Here is a 15943-nt window from a genome sequence, read left to right on the forward strand (position 1 = left end):
AAACTTCAAACAACATCGTCAAAATGTTTTGAGGTTTATTTAAATAGATGAAGAATAGACTTTGCTGAAATGAATTCAGATTTAAAAATCCGAGTATGTTGGCCTTGTCGTTATGTCAGAGCCCATGAATTAAGTATATTTAAAGATACACAAGACAGCATGTTTGCTGATTGACAGTTGTAACTAATTATAGCAGGTTTGTGGCATTGGAAAGAACGTATATTATTGGTGGAATTGCTGTCCTTTGTGTGCACAATTGTTTCGACTTTGAGAAAACAGGACATGTGACATCATCTTTGGAACAAAGATATGCAGCTTCTCAAGGAGGGTTTTATTAAAGTTCTGGTCCGTTCACAGCAGTCCTGGAGAACCGTGTAGCAGCTTTTGTGTACTAAAATCCCTGTAGGGTTTTCTCTGGGTGAAGTGATGACCCTGCCATTTCTTCCTCTTAAGTTTTAGTTGTGTCCTTTGTAAGAGGGTGGTTCTTAGTGGTTGTTAACTGTGTGCTCTTGTATAATTCTGTCTCAGACCTCAAGGGAGCTGAAGGTTGCGGGAGCCATCGGACCCTGTGTGTCTCTGAATGTGAAAGGACCATGTGTGTCAGAAAATGTAAGAAAAGCTCCATCACCTTTCCTCTGTCCCAGATTTGGCCGCTTCGATGGGTCGAAGCTGGATGACCTTTTGTTGTGTCACCTGTTGGCTTGTGTCTGTGCAGAGGGGAGGAGGGGTAGTGTCATCTCTGTCTTTCCATCCATCCAGCTAAATGGTCAGAGAGGAGGAAGCTGAGGCTCAAAGAGGTTCATTTTCCTGCTCAGGGTCAGAGCTGACACGGAGGAGCCAGGCCCAGGTCCCCCCGACCTGCTACTCCTGCTTGGGTGGTCGTGCCAGAGAACCACCAGGCGTTCCATTCCATGGAGCATAGCCCTTTAGAGATAAGCTCATGCGCTTATTGCCATTGGAAGGGCTGCCTTTGTCTCACTTCTCAGAGACCATGCGAGTCGGCTGGGTGGTGGTGACACTGTTTATCTGCAGACGTTGGTGTCCTCAAGTGCACGGAAGCAGCTCAGCCTCACCAGCTGGGGAGGTGGCCTTGCTGGTGGCCCGCTTCCTCTGCTCACACTTCGGCTACCAAGGATGTACCAGCGGTCCAGCGAGGCCTGTCCAGGCTGGCTCTGGGCAGGGTGATGATGGTTATGTCCTTCCCCACCATCATCTTCAACTCAGGGGTGGGTGGGAGGGGTGGGTGTGGACTCCGGGGGAGGGTGGGCGGGACGAGGTTCTTCACGGATCCAGGACTCAGACTCAGCGTCTCTGTTGGGGAATAAAGGAAATGATGGGACCTACTGTATAGCACTATCGGGAAGATTCAGTGAGCAGCCCAGGGGAAGCGCCAGGGTTGCCCACACTAGATTTCACCCTTCACATCAGAGTTCTGTCCTCAGCAATGAACGTTTCACTAGTGACTACCTAGAGCAAATTTGAAGTTGCCAGAGGCAAGACAATTTGCGAGAATTTTCCTGTAACCCTCTGGATGAGATGGGTTGCTGCCCCAAGCCCCTCTGATGAGTCCCTTGTCATCCCCAAGTAGTAAGGGACTTGTACTCCTGTTTCTCAGCGGGGCCTTGGGAGGCTTCCGTGTTCCTAAATATTCCCCATAGACTTAGAATCTGCCTCAGAAGGTGTTGTCGATTAGTCCAGACTGACGAGCTGCTCTGGGGTCCAGCAGGGACCAGCCATGACACTTGTGGATGGTGATGGAGGAGGCAACGGCGAGGGAAGTACAGTTTTCAGACACACTGGGAAGTTTGAGAAGAGTGTAATGAATCCTGTTTCCCCACCATTTAGAGTCATCAGTCCTGGACATTTTGTCAGGATCATCGCTCTGTCCTCTCGTTGGCCACGTTTGAGTTACCTATCTGATATCCTCTACTTGCCATATTCGCTATATCCTATTTTGCCTTTGAAAACACATCGCAGATGTCTTGAGTCTGTGTTTCAGCATGCAGCTTCTGAAGACAAGGCTATTCTCAAGACTAGGAAAGCAGTTTCCTGATACCATCTAACACACGGTCACCTTCTGTCCCTACTTTTTCTCTCCAAGTGCCCTTGCAACTGTTTTCCCTTCTAACCAGCATTGCTTCTGGGATTATGTATCCTCAGTCTTCTAAGATCTAGAGTGGACTTCCTGTCATTCTGTTTATGCTTTTTGGCCTGTTGTTTTGTTTGACGATGTCTGTTGAGGAGACAGAGCCAGGTGCCAGCATCTTCTGTCCTTAGTGTCATGAGGTTTCCGCGTGTCTGTTTTCTCATTTGGCTTGTCTTCTGTCATATTTGCTGTGAAGTGGAGGCTAGACAGGGGCCGTTTCCTTTTTGCCTCAGCAGGAAACCTGTTGAATGAGATGATAGCACAACGCGAGTATCTTGTTTCCCAGCAGCTGTTCCCCTGATGGCATTAGGTTATCCTTTGATAACCCTGCATTCCAGTGTATTTGAATCTCAGTAAAATGGTGATCTCCTAGTTCCATCTTTCCATTTTCTTCTGATCAAGGCAAATCAGAAGATGCTTACTTAAGGAGTAAATGTTTACTTAAGGAGTTTGTGTATTACTGAGAGGAAGTCCTTGTGGGGCTCTGGATGGTTTGTGACCACGCTTGGCCCCTGTTGCTATAGGGGAGGAACAAAAATTGTCCTTTTTCCTCTGCCCATGTCGGTTTCATTGTTCAGGACCTGACAAAACACAGCTTAACAGGAAATAAGCAAGTTTGTTAATGTGTGCATTGCACATATACCCAGCACGTGTGTCTCTAGTGATGGGTAACTGCAAGGGGTGGTTAGAACTTGGGAGTATGTTGCTTCTTAACAGAAGAGCAATAAATCTGTAGAAGAGGGACAACACAGAGGATAGGGACTTTGGATCCTGAGGAGTGGCAGATGGAGGAAACATAGATAGATGGGGAAACTCATGAAAAAGGAGGGTTTTTTAAGCACGAGTCATTACACATTCTTCCCACGCCACCTCTGGGCTGGTGAGCATCTAGCGTGTCCTTGGTGGTTACTTCAGAAGCTCCTGCCTTCTTGGCAGGAGGAGGATGGAGAATTTTTTCACGTCTGGTTTTAAAAAATGACCTTCAGTTTAAAATAATCCTTAGGCCAGCGTAGCATGTTTTGGGTGACAGTACTCTGAACCGCGTGGATCTGAAGCTTGAATGAGTTTCACGTATTAAAAATGGAGTTGGACAATGGGGAGAGATTTGAGAGAAGGGTTAGCAAGCCCAGAAAGGGAGGTGGGCAGGCCCCTGTTGTTTCCTCACCCTCATTCCTGGAGGTGGCCTCACTGCCCAGCAGGGGTTAAAGGGAAGGTGAACACCCAGACCTTCGTCCATCTCACGATCTTCGCAGGATAGTCTCATGAAGCACTGGGAGCTGTGACCTGATTGCACTGTGACTCTTCCCTCTCCTGCCTGAGCGTCACCTTCCTCAGATACTGGTCTGTGCCTGGGGACACAAGCTCCTGGCCCAGCTCTGTAGAGACCGGACTGATGTCAGCTGTCCTCAACTGACACTGTACACTGCGGGTGGATTCAGGGAAATGTACGAGAGGTGTCATGACTCTCTACGCACAGTTGTGTTGCTCTCCAAGGATGGTTTTCCGCATTCTAATGAGGTGTTGAATGTATGTCTCAGACCCTGGTTCATGGTTCTAGGTGTATGATACTTACAGCTTTTCTTCTCAATGTTATGCTTAAAGCTGTGATACCCTTCACACTTTAGTGAACTTCTTATCACTGGGGAGCTGTTCAGTTGTTCAACATAATGTAGCCTTCACACGGCTAAAATCTCAGTTCTCTTACCACGAATTTATATGTAGCTTTTGCATAAGGGAATTGAGTTAAGAATTTATATTTGACAGCTCAAGTTCTGTAATTATTTCTTAGTCTAGTAACAATGGAGGAAGCATACAAATCGTTCAAGCTAGGCAGGTGGTTCTTTTCTTTTCTAGTATTTACTTCTTCCCTGTCCCTGACTTGATCCTCTCAGTTGACGTCAGTGTTCTGCACTATCTGTGTCTGTGTAGAGATACATCTCACTGATGTAATGAAAACTGATCAGAGTGCCCATTTGAAAAGCCTGATTTTAAAGCACTGTAATAAGTGTTAAAGTTTATTGTGGCTTGTAATTTAATTTTTTTAGTGAAATTTAGATTTTCTTTATTTTTTTGACTGTGCTGTGCAGATGTGGGATCTTAGTTCCTTGACCAGGGATTTGAACTTGTGCCCCCATACAGTGGAAGCTCAGAGTCCTAGCCACTGGACTACCAGGGAATGCCCGAAATTCAAGCTTTCATTTGGAGTGAGATAGTCTAAGGGGCCTGCCCTTCTCAGAGTCACTACTTATCATTAGCAGTTAATCACTGGAGTATCTTTTTTGTCTTACTTCTTTTTAATTCCTCTTCTCACCCCTAGGAACTTGGTGTTGGTGGCACGAGCCAGTGGAAAATCTGTGGCCTTGATCCCACGACAACACTCGGCATCTACTTTGAAGTAGTCAACCAGGTGGGCTGGATTTCTTTGTGAATAGTCATGTCTCTGCATTGTGTTTTCTGGTTTATTACAGACTGGGGTTTCTGGTTTCTCTCTCCAGAAGCTGATGCTACTTTGGGCTTGTGTTGGGCCTGATACCAGTCTGGCATCATCTTTTTTATTCTTTCGGGGGTTTGGTCAGGGTCAGACAGGAGATTGCCCTTGTCACTTCTTTTGTTCCTCTTCATCAGAAGAGGAATGGCTTTTATCAGCCATCATAATGTTGGTGAATTTCTGAGTGTGTCAGTTTTTCTTCAGTACTTTACTATTTTAAACTCGGACATACAGAAGCATGAGTAGAATTGTACAGTGAATACCCCAGTAGCCACCACTGAGGTTCTGTAATTAATATCATGTTTATCCTTCCCTAAATTCCTTCTGTTTGGCTGGACTTTGAAGCAAGTTGCAGTCATCAGTGTCTTTCCTCCCTAAACCCCTCAACATGTATATCATTAAGTCGTGTTCAGTGTTTATTTGAATATGGTTCTCTTGTTGGTTGGTTTTTTTTTTTTTTAATCCCTGGGTCGGGAAAATACCCTGGAGGAGGGAATGGCAACCCACTGCAGTATTCTTTTAATTTTTATCTTTAGTTAATTTTTTAAAAAATTTATTTGTTTGTAATTGAAGGATGATTGCTTTACAGTATTGGTTTCTACCAAACATCAACATGAATCAGCCATAGGTTTACCCATGTCCCCTCCCATTTGAACATCCCTTCCACCTCCCCTGACATCCCACCCCTGTAAGTTGTCACTGAGCCCCAGCTGGTTCTCTGTTTTTGAGATAAGGATTATAAACAGTGAAAAGCCCTGATCTTAAGTGTCACATTCAGCACGCCTTGAGAACCTTGCTGTCACCATGGTGTTGGTCGTCTTAGGATGCACCTGCAGCCTTTGTGACTGCTTCTGTGGTGTCCTGCACTGACAGTAACAGGGTGCTGGCCTCTTGCCCTGCAGCACAACGCCCCGATCCCGCAAGGAGGCCGAGGCGCCATCCAGTTCGTCACGCACTACCAGCACTCCAGCACCCAGCGGCGCATCCGTGTGACCACCGTTGCCCGCAAGTGAGCACCCCAGCTTCCTCTCTGCTGGGCCCCTGGTCTTTGCTGTGGAGGGAATCTAGTATCTGGCTGTTCATCTCTGTGATCCACTGATTGCATGGTCCTCACCAGCCCTTGCTGGCTCATTTGATCAGAGCAGGATGGGGACAGGGTGGGGGAGGAGGCAGCATTGCAGCTTACTCAGCTTAGAACATGCTCCTTTAGTAGGGATAAGTTCTTTAAAAATGATATTTCATTATTTTATTTATCAAATAAGTGACCCATAAGCATACCGTCCTTGTAAAAGATTCAAACAGCACGTAGTTATGTAAAGAGTGGGCCTCCCTGCCTCCCCTGAGGTGAAGTACAATTACCATGCTAGCTTCACTGTCCACAGTCCCATTTCTGGGCAGTCATGTACCATGTGTGTGCATTATATACATGATGGCTTTTGTGTTGGTGCGCATAAGCTTCTCTCATTAATGTGTCAAGGATACTTTTCTTGTCAGTACATAAAGGTCTCAACCTCATTTTTGTTTTGGGAAAAAAAAAAGAAAGCTTTTTTGAAGTAGTTGGTAAAGAATCTGACTGCAGTGCAAGAGACATGGGTTCAATCCCTGTGTTGGAAAGATCCCCTGGAGGAGGGCACGGCAACCCACTCCTGTATTCTTGCCTGGAGAATCCCATGGACAGAGGAGCCTGGTGGGCTGCAGTCCTTGGGGTCGCAGAGAGTCAGACATGACTGAGTGACCAAGCACACTATTAGAGTCAGGTGTACAACAGAGTGGCCTCATGTTTTTATAGGTTGTAACTCCATTTACAGTTATTATAAAATGTTGGCTCTGGTCCCTGTGCTGTACAGTATGTCCTTGTAACCAGTTTATTTTATACACAGTAAATTTTACCTCTTATGCTCCTCCCTTCTTCCCTTTCCTGACTGGTAACCACTAGCTTGTTCTCTATTTGTGAATCTGTTTATGTTTCGTTATATTCATTTGTTTCATTTTTTAGATTCCACATGTAAGTGAAAATGTAGAGTATTAGTGTTTGTCTTTCTCTGTCTGACTTGTCTCAGTAAGCATAGCACCCTCTAGGTCCATTCGTGTTGTCGGAAATGGTGGAATAGAATTCCTTTTTTGTGGCTGAATAGTACTCGTGTGTGTGTGTGTGTGTGTGTGTGTGTGTGTGTGTGTAAACACAGATTAAGAAGAGGTGCGTGTGAGTGTGAGAGCCTGTGTGTGTGTGTGTGTGTGTGTGTGTGTGTGTAAACACAGAGATTAAGAAGAGGTGCGTGTGTGAGTGTGAGAGCCGGCCCTCACCCTGGGATGTTTGGTCAGTTGGGCAGACGTGCAGAGCCAGCTGAAGCACATCGAAGCGGCGTTTGACCAGGAGGCAGCGGCGGTGCTGATGGCGCGGCTGGGGGTGTTCCGAGCCGAGTCGGAGGAGGGGCCGGACGTGCTCCGGTGGCTGGACCGACAGCTCATCCGGCTGGTGAGTTGGGCGCTGTGGCACTGAGTTTGGTCTTGGTCTCAGTTCTACTTTTGAGAAAAGATAACTGTCACTTAAACCTATTATTTTATATATTCTGTAAACAAGAGTTTTATCAGTTGATTACCTCACATCAAGCACTGAGAAGGGTGTAAAGGAAGCGTCAAATATGCATTTCCCCTCCAGGGCTCACCTTACAGGTGGAAAGAGGCTCCACACACCGGCTGTTTAGACGATGGTGCATATCTGAGTGTGTTGAGGGTTGACTCAGGAGTCCCTGTGAATGCTGGGCTTCTGCATTTTCCCTCCAGACCCTGGAGAGTTTGGGGGGAAGTTGGGGTGCGGCACTGCCAGCCTGTGGGCACAGTGTTCGGTCAGTGTGTGCGGGGACCTGCAGAGGCTGCGGTCACAGGTGCCTGAGTGTGCAGTGGGGGAGCAGCCGTTCTTGCGATGCCCTGGTTGTGGAGTCAGGGGAAGGGGCAAGTGTGATTCTGAAGCAGAGGTGTGTCAGCAGTGTAATGCTTGTGTTCACACCACCTGTCACCATGTAAGATCCATTGGAGGGTGAAAGGGCCGCTGTTTGGGAGGCCCATGGAGGATTTTTCTGGCTCCAGGGGGCTGAGGCCAGGATGGTGGCGGTACAGTTGGAGGGGAGAGGAAGTTTGGAATTAGGATGTATGCTGAGAGGAGGATTGATTGAACTTGGTCAAACTGTCTGTGGACTCAAAGGAGAAAATAATCAACGCAAAGTCAGGTTTTAAGTGTGGATAATTGTAAGAATGATGGAGTGCTGGAAAAGGGGAAAGGAGAGCAGCCTGAAGGTGGAGGAAAGGAATTCTTTTTTTTTTAATGTAATAGTTTATTTTGAGTGTGAACTTGCAAAGCATGTCCAAGGAAAGTGCCCACCTGTAGTCAGGAGAGGTCCTGAAGGAGCTCAGGTCAGAGGTCAGCACTGAATCTGGAGAAAGGACACAGGTGACACTGGCCTGGCCATCGAGCTGTTTGTAGACAAGGAGGCGAGGATGGGAGGCGAGGGAAGGGGTGGAGGAGCCCACCGCAGTGAAGGGGAAGGAGGGGGACGGGCTGTTGGATGACGCAGAGCAGGATCAGTCGCTCGATGACGGAGTTCAGGAAATTGCTGCTCTAGTGGCTGGCTAACAGGAGAAACTGAAGAGACTGGGGGTCCCCTGGCTCACGGCAGGAGAGGATTTGGGATGGTGAGGTCTGTGCGAGAATGTGATGCAGAGAGGCTCGTTGCCAGAGGTGAGCTTTCTTCAAATGGTGGGCAGTCGGATCCTCTGGTGACCAGAGGGTGTGTGAAATGTAGAGGAAATAGAGCAGGAAGAGAAAACATTCATAAATTTGGCTGTGAGAGGACAGCAGAGTGGTAGAGAGATGGGATGTTAGGTTATCCTGGTCCTGGAGGTTTTCCTATGGAAAAGTCGCCTGGGATGCCTCTTTGGGCATCGGCCCTGCTTGGGAGCTGTTAGGACTGGGGGCTCCAGACCCTCCCAGATCTCCCCCCTTCCCCGCACAGGTGTTGGGTGTTGGGTGCAGCGCTGGGCTGAGCAGGAAGGGGCAGAGGTGAGGGTGGGGCGTGGCCCTCTTCCCAGGAGTTTTCAGGTAACTCACTTTGTTGTATTTTTCCTGTTTTCTCTCACCAGTGTCAGAAGTTTGGACAGTATAACAAAGAAGACCCTGTGTCATTTAGGTTATCAGATTCCTTCTCTCTATACCCTCAGGTAAGTAATACCTGTTGTTAAAATAACAAAAGAAGAATAAAGTCATATACATAAAGCTCACTGTTCTCGGGGTAAAGTGAAGACTCCGTGTGTTTGGAGACTTTCATCTGTAGGTGATGAAGGTCGTTCAGGTCAAGGTCAGCTGGTGCCTGAGCCCCTTGGGAGACACAAGGGACACCCAGAGAGCAGGTGCACAGACGCTGGGGAGAAGGCAGAATAGGCCCGTTGCTGTGAGGCTGTGGCATGATCTCTGATTCGCTGTTTGCTGAGGGCCAGGCACCTGTTTCGTTTGGTGGCTGGGAGCCAGCCCCGTAGCCGGGCCTGGGGTGTGTGGATCGGGCCCCTCACAGATGCAGCTTCCCCAGAACAGGAGGCAAGCTCAAGGTTTTCCTCCTTCCCTCAGGGATGCCTTAGTGAGGAATAAGTAGGAAGAAGCAGACTTTCATTTTTAAGGGAACTTGTTAGGACTTTGGTACACAAATGGGTATTACCTTATCAGATACTCGGTTTAGTGAGTGGGCCTAGATTTCAGTCTTTAGCTTGTGTAGCTTGGACTCTAGGGCCGCAGGGAGGCTCGAGAGCCCAGCTCACTGGACGGGCTGGCCGGGCGGTTCTGATGTGTGTCTGTCCGGCCTGTGTCCGAGCCGTCGAGGCTAGAAGGAGGCCCACAAGAAGACAAGCTTGGCCCTTCCACCTTGGCCCTTCCATGTGGAAACTTTTGACTCCCCCAGAGAACCCCCTCTTTTTTAGAAATGTTTATTTCTAATTGTAGTGAAAACCCCACAGCATACGATTGACCCTCTCACCCATTTTTAAGTGTGCAGTTCGGTAGTGTTGAGTATGTTAGGTTGTTGAGCAGCGAATCTCGGCCACTTTCACCTCAGGAAAGAATGGTCATCTTTCAGCTCTCCCCTCCCTGTTTCCCAGCCTCGGGCTGCCATCCCCACCTCAGCTCACCGCGCCCGGAGGCCTTGGTCCTGAGGGCTGGTTCTCCTGTCTCCGGGCTGGCAGTTCTGCTCTCTGGGGGTCTAGGAAGGTTACAGCTGTATGCTTTGTTCTTTTTTCTTTGTAAATGCAGTTCATGTTCCATCTTAGAAGGTCTCCATTCCTTCAAGTCTTCAACAACAGCCCTGACGAGTCTTCGTATTATCGGCACCACTTTGCCCGGCAGGACCTCACCCAGTCCCTCATCATGATCCAGCCCATCCTGTATTCCTACTCCTTCCACGGGCCCCCAGAGGTAAGGGCCCTGGGCACTAGGAATCGCCTGATGCGGAGTGCTTTTGCTCTAGCAAGTTCACTCTTAGAGCAAAACTATAACAGAGAAATCTTTGAGTCTTTATAGTAATTTAGCAGCATTTCTGAGTATTAAAAAAAAAATAACGTGCATAGGAAAAAGTCACAGGATGCATAAAATTAGAAAGCAGTCCAGATGTTCAATATTAGGGAAGTTAAGTAATCAGAAATATTCGCAAAGTTTATGTAACAGAGTAAAAAGTAAATCCTTATGTTAGATTAAAGATGATTTTTAAAAAGCCACCAGGAATGAAAAACTATAAAGAAATAAACCACAATGTCAATATTTGTTGTTCTTTAGTAGAAATTTTCAGATTTTCCTTAATGAGTTTAAGTTTACTTTTATTATTGAAATAAAAGTCATAAATATATTTTTAAGTGAACTTTAAAACTGGTATTAAAGGATGTTCTTTTACACGTAGGCATTGTAGTTCTCTGTCATCTACTGCAGTAGATTTGCGAGAAATGTGTCTCTGATAGAATTTATTTCTAGTACAAAACAAAATTTGGAATTATTTCTGGTTCCTAGAGCAGAAGATAACATTCATCTTGCTTCCGTGTTGATGAGAGATTATTTAAATCTCTTTTTTGTACAAAGTTGAAACCTAGAGCTGCCCAGTTGGAGCAGAAAGTGGGAACTTGGCACAAAGAGGGGGTGAACCTCCCTGCGGTGTATATTCGGCCCTGCAGCTGCCCGGGGGGAAGGGGGTGGTTGGCTCTGGGTGGGGGTTGGCCCCGGGCCGGGGACTGGCAAGTGGCCATGTGGGCACCAAGGGAAGACCCGTGCCGTTCTCTCCCTGTGTTGCAGCCCGTGCTCCTGGACAGCAGCAGCATTCTTGCTGACAGAATTCTGCTCATGGACACTTTCTTCCAAATTGTCATTTATCTTGGTGAGGTAAGACCTGGGTTATGGTATTTGTATACTTAATAATTAAAAAAAAATAATTTCAATATTACTTGCTATAAGTAAATCTCAGGTGGTCCTTTTACATTTTTTAAAATTTTTTATACAATTTTTAAAGGTTACTTTTCTCATGTTGTTAAGTACATCCTATCCTGCCCCTTCCTCTTCTCACTGGTAACCGCTAGCTTGTTCCCTAGATCTGTGTGTCTGTTTCTCTTTCATTATGCTCACTAATTTGTTGTATTTTTCAGATTCCACATATAAGTGAGCTGATTCAGTATTTATCTTTCTCTGTCTGACTTATTTCACTAGCATAATGCCCTCCACTTCTATCCATGTTACTGCAAATGACAAAATTTTGTTCTTTTTTTAGGGCTGAGTAGTATTCTCTTGTGTATATATCCCATGTTTTCTTTATCCATTCTTCTGTTGATGGACACTTAGGTTGCTTCCATATCTGGGTAGTTGTAAGAAGTGTGCTATGAACTTTGGGGTGCACGTATCTTTTGAATTAGTGTTTTTGTTCTTTCAGATATATGCCCAGGAATGGTCATATATGATAGTTCTGTCTTTAGTTTTCTGAGAAATCGCCATAGTTTTTTTTAGGTGGTCCTTTTAAATCACTATGATTTATTGCTTTCTGAGTTTTCAGACAAAATCAGTTTACTTTTTCTCAGTGAACTTTCTATATTCACACTGTCTTTTCGGAGTTGCATTAGAGTCACTAGTAAACACCGCTGAGTTTGGGACTAGAGTGTTTATCTGAGATAACATGGCCCAGTGAACCTTACGCCAGGTCTGTGGTTCCCAAGGATGGCTGTTGATGGTGTTCATTTCTTTCTCAGAGAGGTTTGTGCCCTAAGGAAAGGAGGGATTCCTCAAAAGAAAATCCTCTATGTTCAAGGATGTTTTCTTTTTTTCTATTATATATCGATACATTCTTTACCTTCAGTTCATTTCTTTTTAACAATTGACTTGACTGTCTGGTGTCTGTACATTACAAGTGATTTCAAATGTCCTGCAAGGAAGAAATGGTTTTCTAATACTAACAGGTGTTTTATAACCTGAGACTTTTTTCAGATGGGAGTATCCTGGTCAGATCTACTTGGCTCCCCTCTGCAACTCATTTTTCCTGACTTAAGACCTTGTCACTAGAAACAGGTCCTGGGTGGAGTGTTAGAATTTCAGGGCCATCCTAAGACTGTCATTACAGCACCTCCACAACAAGTTGTGATTTGTCTGTTTGCTGCAGACCATCGCCCAGTGGCGGAAGGCAGGCTACCAGGACATGCCCGAGTATGAAAACTTCAAGCACCTCCTACAGGCACCTCTGGATGACGCACAGGAGATCCTGCAGGCGCGGTTCCCAATGCCACGGTACATCCACACGGAGCATGGGGGCAGCCAGGTGAGCCAGCTTGGCCTGCTGCTCTGCTGGCCTCATGCACGATGCCTCCTGAAGGCTCTAAATCCACACAGCCTGGTCAGTATTACGTGGTGACCAAAATCAACAGGCAGGTCAGCTTCCAAATATGACTTCTTTCTAAATGAGTGGTCAGAATATGCTGGTTTGGAAAGGAGAGGATTACCAGAGTAAAATACACCTCGTGTTTCAGGAGCCCAGTGAATGGAGAGCCTTGGGCATAAACTGAACAAACGGGTTCCCGTGTGGTAAAAAAGCTTCTAATTTAACCAAAAAAAAAAGTAAGACCTTTTTTTTGCTGTTAAGCTAATATTAATGCCATTTTTAATCTTTAAATCTACTTTTTGTTTTTTTTAAGGCTCGATTTCTTTTGTCCAAAGTGAATCCGTCTCAGACACACAATAACCTGTATTCTTGGGGACAGGTGAGTAACTGTCAGGAATTTGAGGAGGGGCCAGGCTACTTTTTTAGAATTTTGCTTTTAAATTCTACAAATTGGAGGATTCTCTGGCGGTACAGTGGTTAGGATTTGGTGCTTTCACTGCCACGGCCCAGGGTTCGAGCCCTGCCCTAGAACTAAGATCCTGCAAGCCACATGGTGTGACCAAAAAAAAAAAAATACCCAAAGTGAGAAAATTAAATGCTACAGATTGAATCCCTTTTGGCTCAGAGATAGTAATTTGGGTGTTTTGCTTGGAAGAAAACTTTGAATAATATAGGAATTTTCCATTACCAACATTTTCAGTTTATAAGGTTTAAGTTACCCGAGAAAGTGGTCAGAAATAATAATTCATCACTTTTGATTACACACCATTCTGAGTAGCCTGGTGAAGCCTCACACCGTCCTGTTCCCTCCCACCTGTGTTCTCTTTGTCTGGTGTATCCACACTGTCCACACCACCTGCCTGTTAACACCTGTATAGGAAAACCTTAGTGTATGCATGGTTCCATTCTACCCGTGTGTGGTTTCAGGCAGTGGAGTCTTGGAACCTGTCCACTGTGGATAATGGGGGGGGGGGGGAGGGGGGGCTGGAGTCTACTGTGTAGGCTGGAGGCGGGGAGACATGTGGATCCTCTTTGGCAGTGCACAGTGGAGTCCTGGGATCAGGCCAAAGGACTGGACGCTGACCTGTGACCTCCATGTGCTCCGCTCAGAAGCATGAAGCATCTCCCCCAGCCCTCTGCTTCCTGCTCTGTCTACCCTCTGTTCCTGCTCACCACTCCTCACATCTCTTCACTTCTCAGCACCGGCTTCCTTCTTTATTTGATTATTCCCAGCATTTATGTCTCCCTCAAATGAATCTTGTTTTTCATTGTACATTCTTAGAGAATTCTTGGGAGTGGTAATTGTAAAATTTATATGTAGTTGTAAGAAATAACACAGAGAGATCCCCTATACCTTAACCCAGTTCCCCCAGTGGTAACATCTTGCAGAGCTGTAACAATATCATAACCAGGACATGGACATTGATGAGGTCAAGATACCCATTTCCATCACCACAGGGATCTCTTGTGTTGCCTTTTATAGTGACACTCATGTCCTTCCTGCCTCCACCCTTTCCCCAACACCTGGCAGCTCATCTTCTGGTTTCCATTTCTATAATTTTCTCATGAAAAAGGTTCCACAGGGAACTGTATTCAACATCCTGTAATAAACCATGATGGAAAAGACTGTGAAAAAGAATATATTTACATATGTATATATAGCTGAATCACTTAGCTATATAGCAGAAACTATTGCGAATCAGTGAACATATATGAAACCACATGGCACATAATCTTGGGGGATTGGCCTTTCTCCCCTCAGTGTGCTTATCTAGAGATCCAGGTTGTTGGATGTGTGGATAATTTGCTCCTTTATTGGTTGAGTAGTGTTCCATGGTGTAGACATACTGCAGTTTATCATTCAGCCATGAAGGACAGCTGTGATGTTCACAGTTTCTGGCCATAAGGAATAAAGCTGCTGTAAACATTCTTGTACAAGTTTCTTGAACATAAGTCTTCATTTCTCTGCAGTAAATGCCTAGGAGTTCATTAGTTGAGTTGGCTGATAGTTAAACAGTTGTTAAAGAAACTGCCATACTCTTTCCAGAGTGACTGTCTCCTTTTATATCCCCAGCTGCAATATATGAAGCATCGTCTCTATCCTTATCTGCATATGATGTTGTCATTATTCTTATTTTAGCTGTTCTGACAGATGTGAGTGGTACAACATTGTGGTTTTGATTTATATTTTCCTAATAGCTAGTGATGTTGAACATCTTTTTTGGTGCTTTCTCATCTGTGTGTCTTCAGTGAAGTCTATGTCTTTTGTCTGTTTTAATTGGATTTTTTTTTTAAATGATTGAGTTTTGAGAGTTAGTTATATATTCTTGGTGCTAATCTTTTGTCAGATTCATGGTTTGCATATGTTTTCTCTCGCTTCTGGTTTGTGTATACATTCTCTTCACAGGGTCTTTGCAAAGCAAAAGTTATTTCTGTGAAGTGCATTTTTTTTTTTAAATGGATTGTGTTTTTGATGTCAGGAAATATTTGTCTTACCCTAGATTCCAAATATCTCCTATGACTTTTTTTACTTTAAATTTGCATTTCAGTCTGTGATCCATTTTGAGTTAATTTTTGTATGAGATGGGAGACTTAGGTTTATTTTTTGTTTATAGGTGTTGGATTGTTCTAGTACCATTACTTGAAAAGGCTACCTTTCTTCCACTTATTGCTTTTGCATCTGTGTCAGAGATTATTTGGGCATATTTATGTGAGTCTACTTCTGGGGCTTCTGTTCTGTCCTGTTGACCTGTGTTTCTGTCTCACTACTAACACCATACAGTCATGGTTATTGTAGCTGCATAGTAAGTTTTGAAATCAGGTAGATTGGTTTCTGTCACTTTTTTTTCAAAATTGCCTTAACTATTCTGATTTCTTTGCATTTCCATATGAATTGTACAATAATCTTGTATCTATCTTTTAAAAATCTTGCTGGAAGTTTGGTAAGAATTGTATTGAACCTCTCTGTCAATTTGGGGAGAGTTGGCACCTTTATTGAGCTTTCCTATCTGAACTCAGTATCTCTCTCCATTTATTGAGTCTGTTTCTATTTCTTTCATCAGTTTTTGTTTTTTTTTTCTTGAGTGACTCTTAGTGATACTGTATTTTTAATTTCAGTGTCCAGTTGTTCATTGCTAGTACAGGTCTTTAACTTACTGTGGGATTACATGTGAATAAATGCATCATAGGTTGAAATTGCATTTAATACACCTAACCTGCCAAACATCATAGTTTAGCCTGGCCTACCTTAAATATGCTAAGAGCACTTACATCAGCCTATAGTGAGGCAAAACCATCTAACACAAAACATATTTTATAATAACACAAAACATATTGAGTATCTCATGTAACTTATGAAATACTGAACTGAAAGTGAAAAGCAGAGCAGTTGTCTAGGTCAGAATGGTTGTAAGTGTCTTGGTTGTT

At 44.8% G+C, this 15943-nt stretch overlaps 1 protein-coding gene across 3 annotated transcripts in view; it reads left to right on the top strand.

The window, feature by feature from the left end:
* The window catches only part of SEC23B (SEC23 homolog B, COPII coat complex component), a 31474-nt gene that overhangs the window by 13582 nt on the left and 1949 nt on the right, over positions 1-15943 (top strand). For all 3 annotated transcript variants that reach the window (XM_065921302.1, XM_065921299.1, XM_065921300.1), the window contains exons 11-19: positions 529-609; positions 4464-4553; positions 5537-5643; positions 6957-7110; positions 8772-8849; positions 9928-10089; positions 10954-11040; positions 12302-12457; positions 12831-12896. In XM_065921302.1, coding sequence (XP_065777374.1) covers positions 529-609; positions 4464-4553; positions 5537-5643; positions 6957-7110; positions 8772-8849; positions 9928-10089; positions 10954-11040; positions 12302-12457; positions 12831-12896 — 981 coding nt within the window. The remainder of the gene's footprint in view (positions 1-528; positions 610-4463; positions 4554-5536; positions 5644-6956; positions 7111-8771; positions 8850-9927; positions 10090-10953; positions 11041-12301; positions 12458-12830; positions 12897-15943) is intronic.

This window comes from Muntiacus reevesi, chromosome 2 (genome assembly GCF_963930625.1).
Source record: "Muntiacus reevesi chromosome 2, mMunRee1.1, whole genome shotgun sequence".
Classification (NCBI taxonomy): domain Eukaryota; kingdom Metazoa; phylum Chordata; class Mammalia; order Artiodactyla; family Cervidae; genus Muntiacus; species Muntiacus reevesi.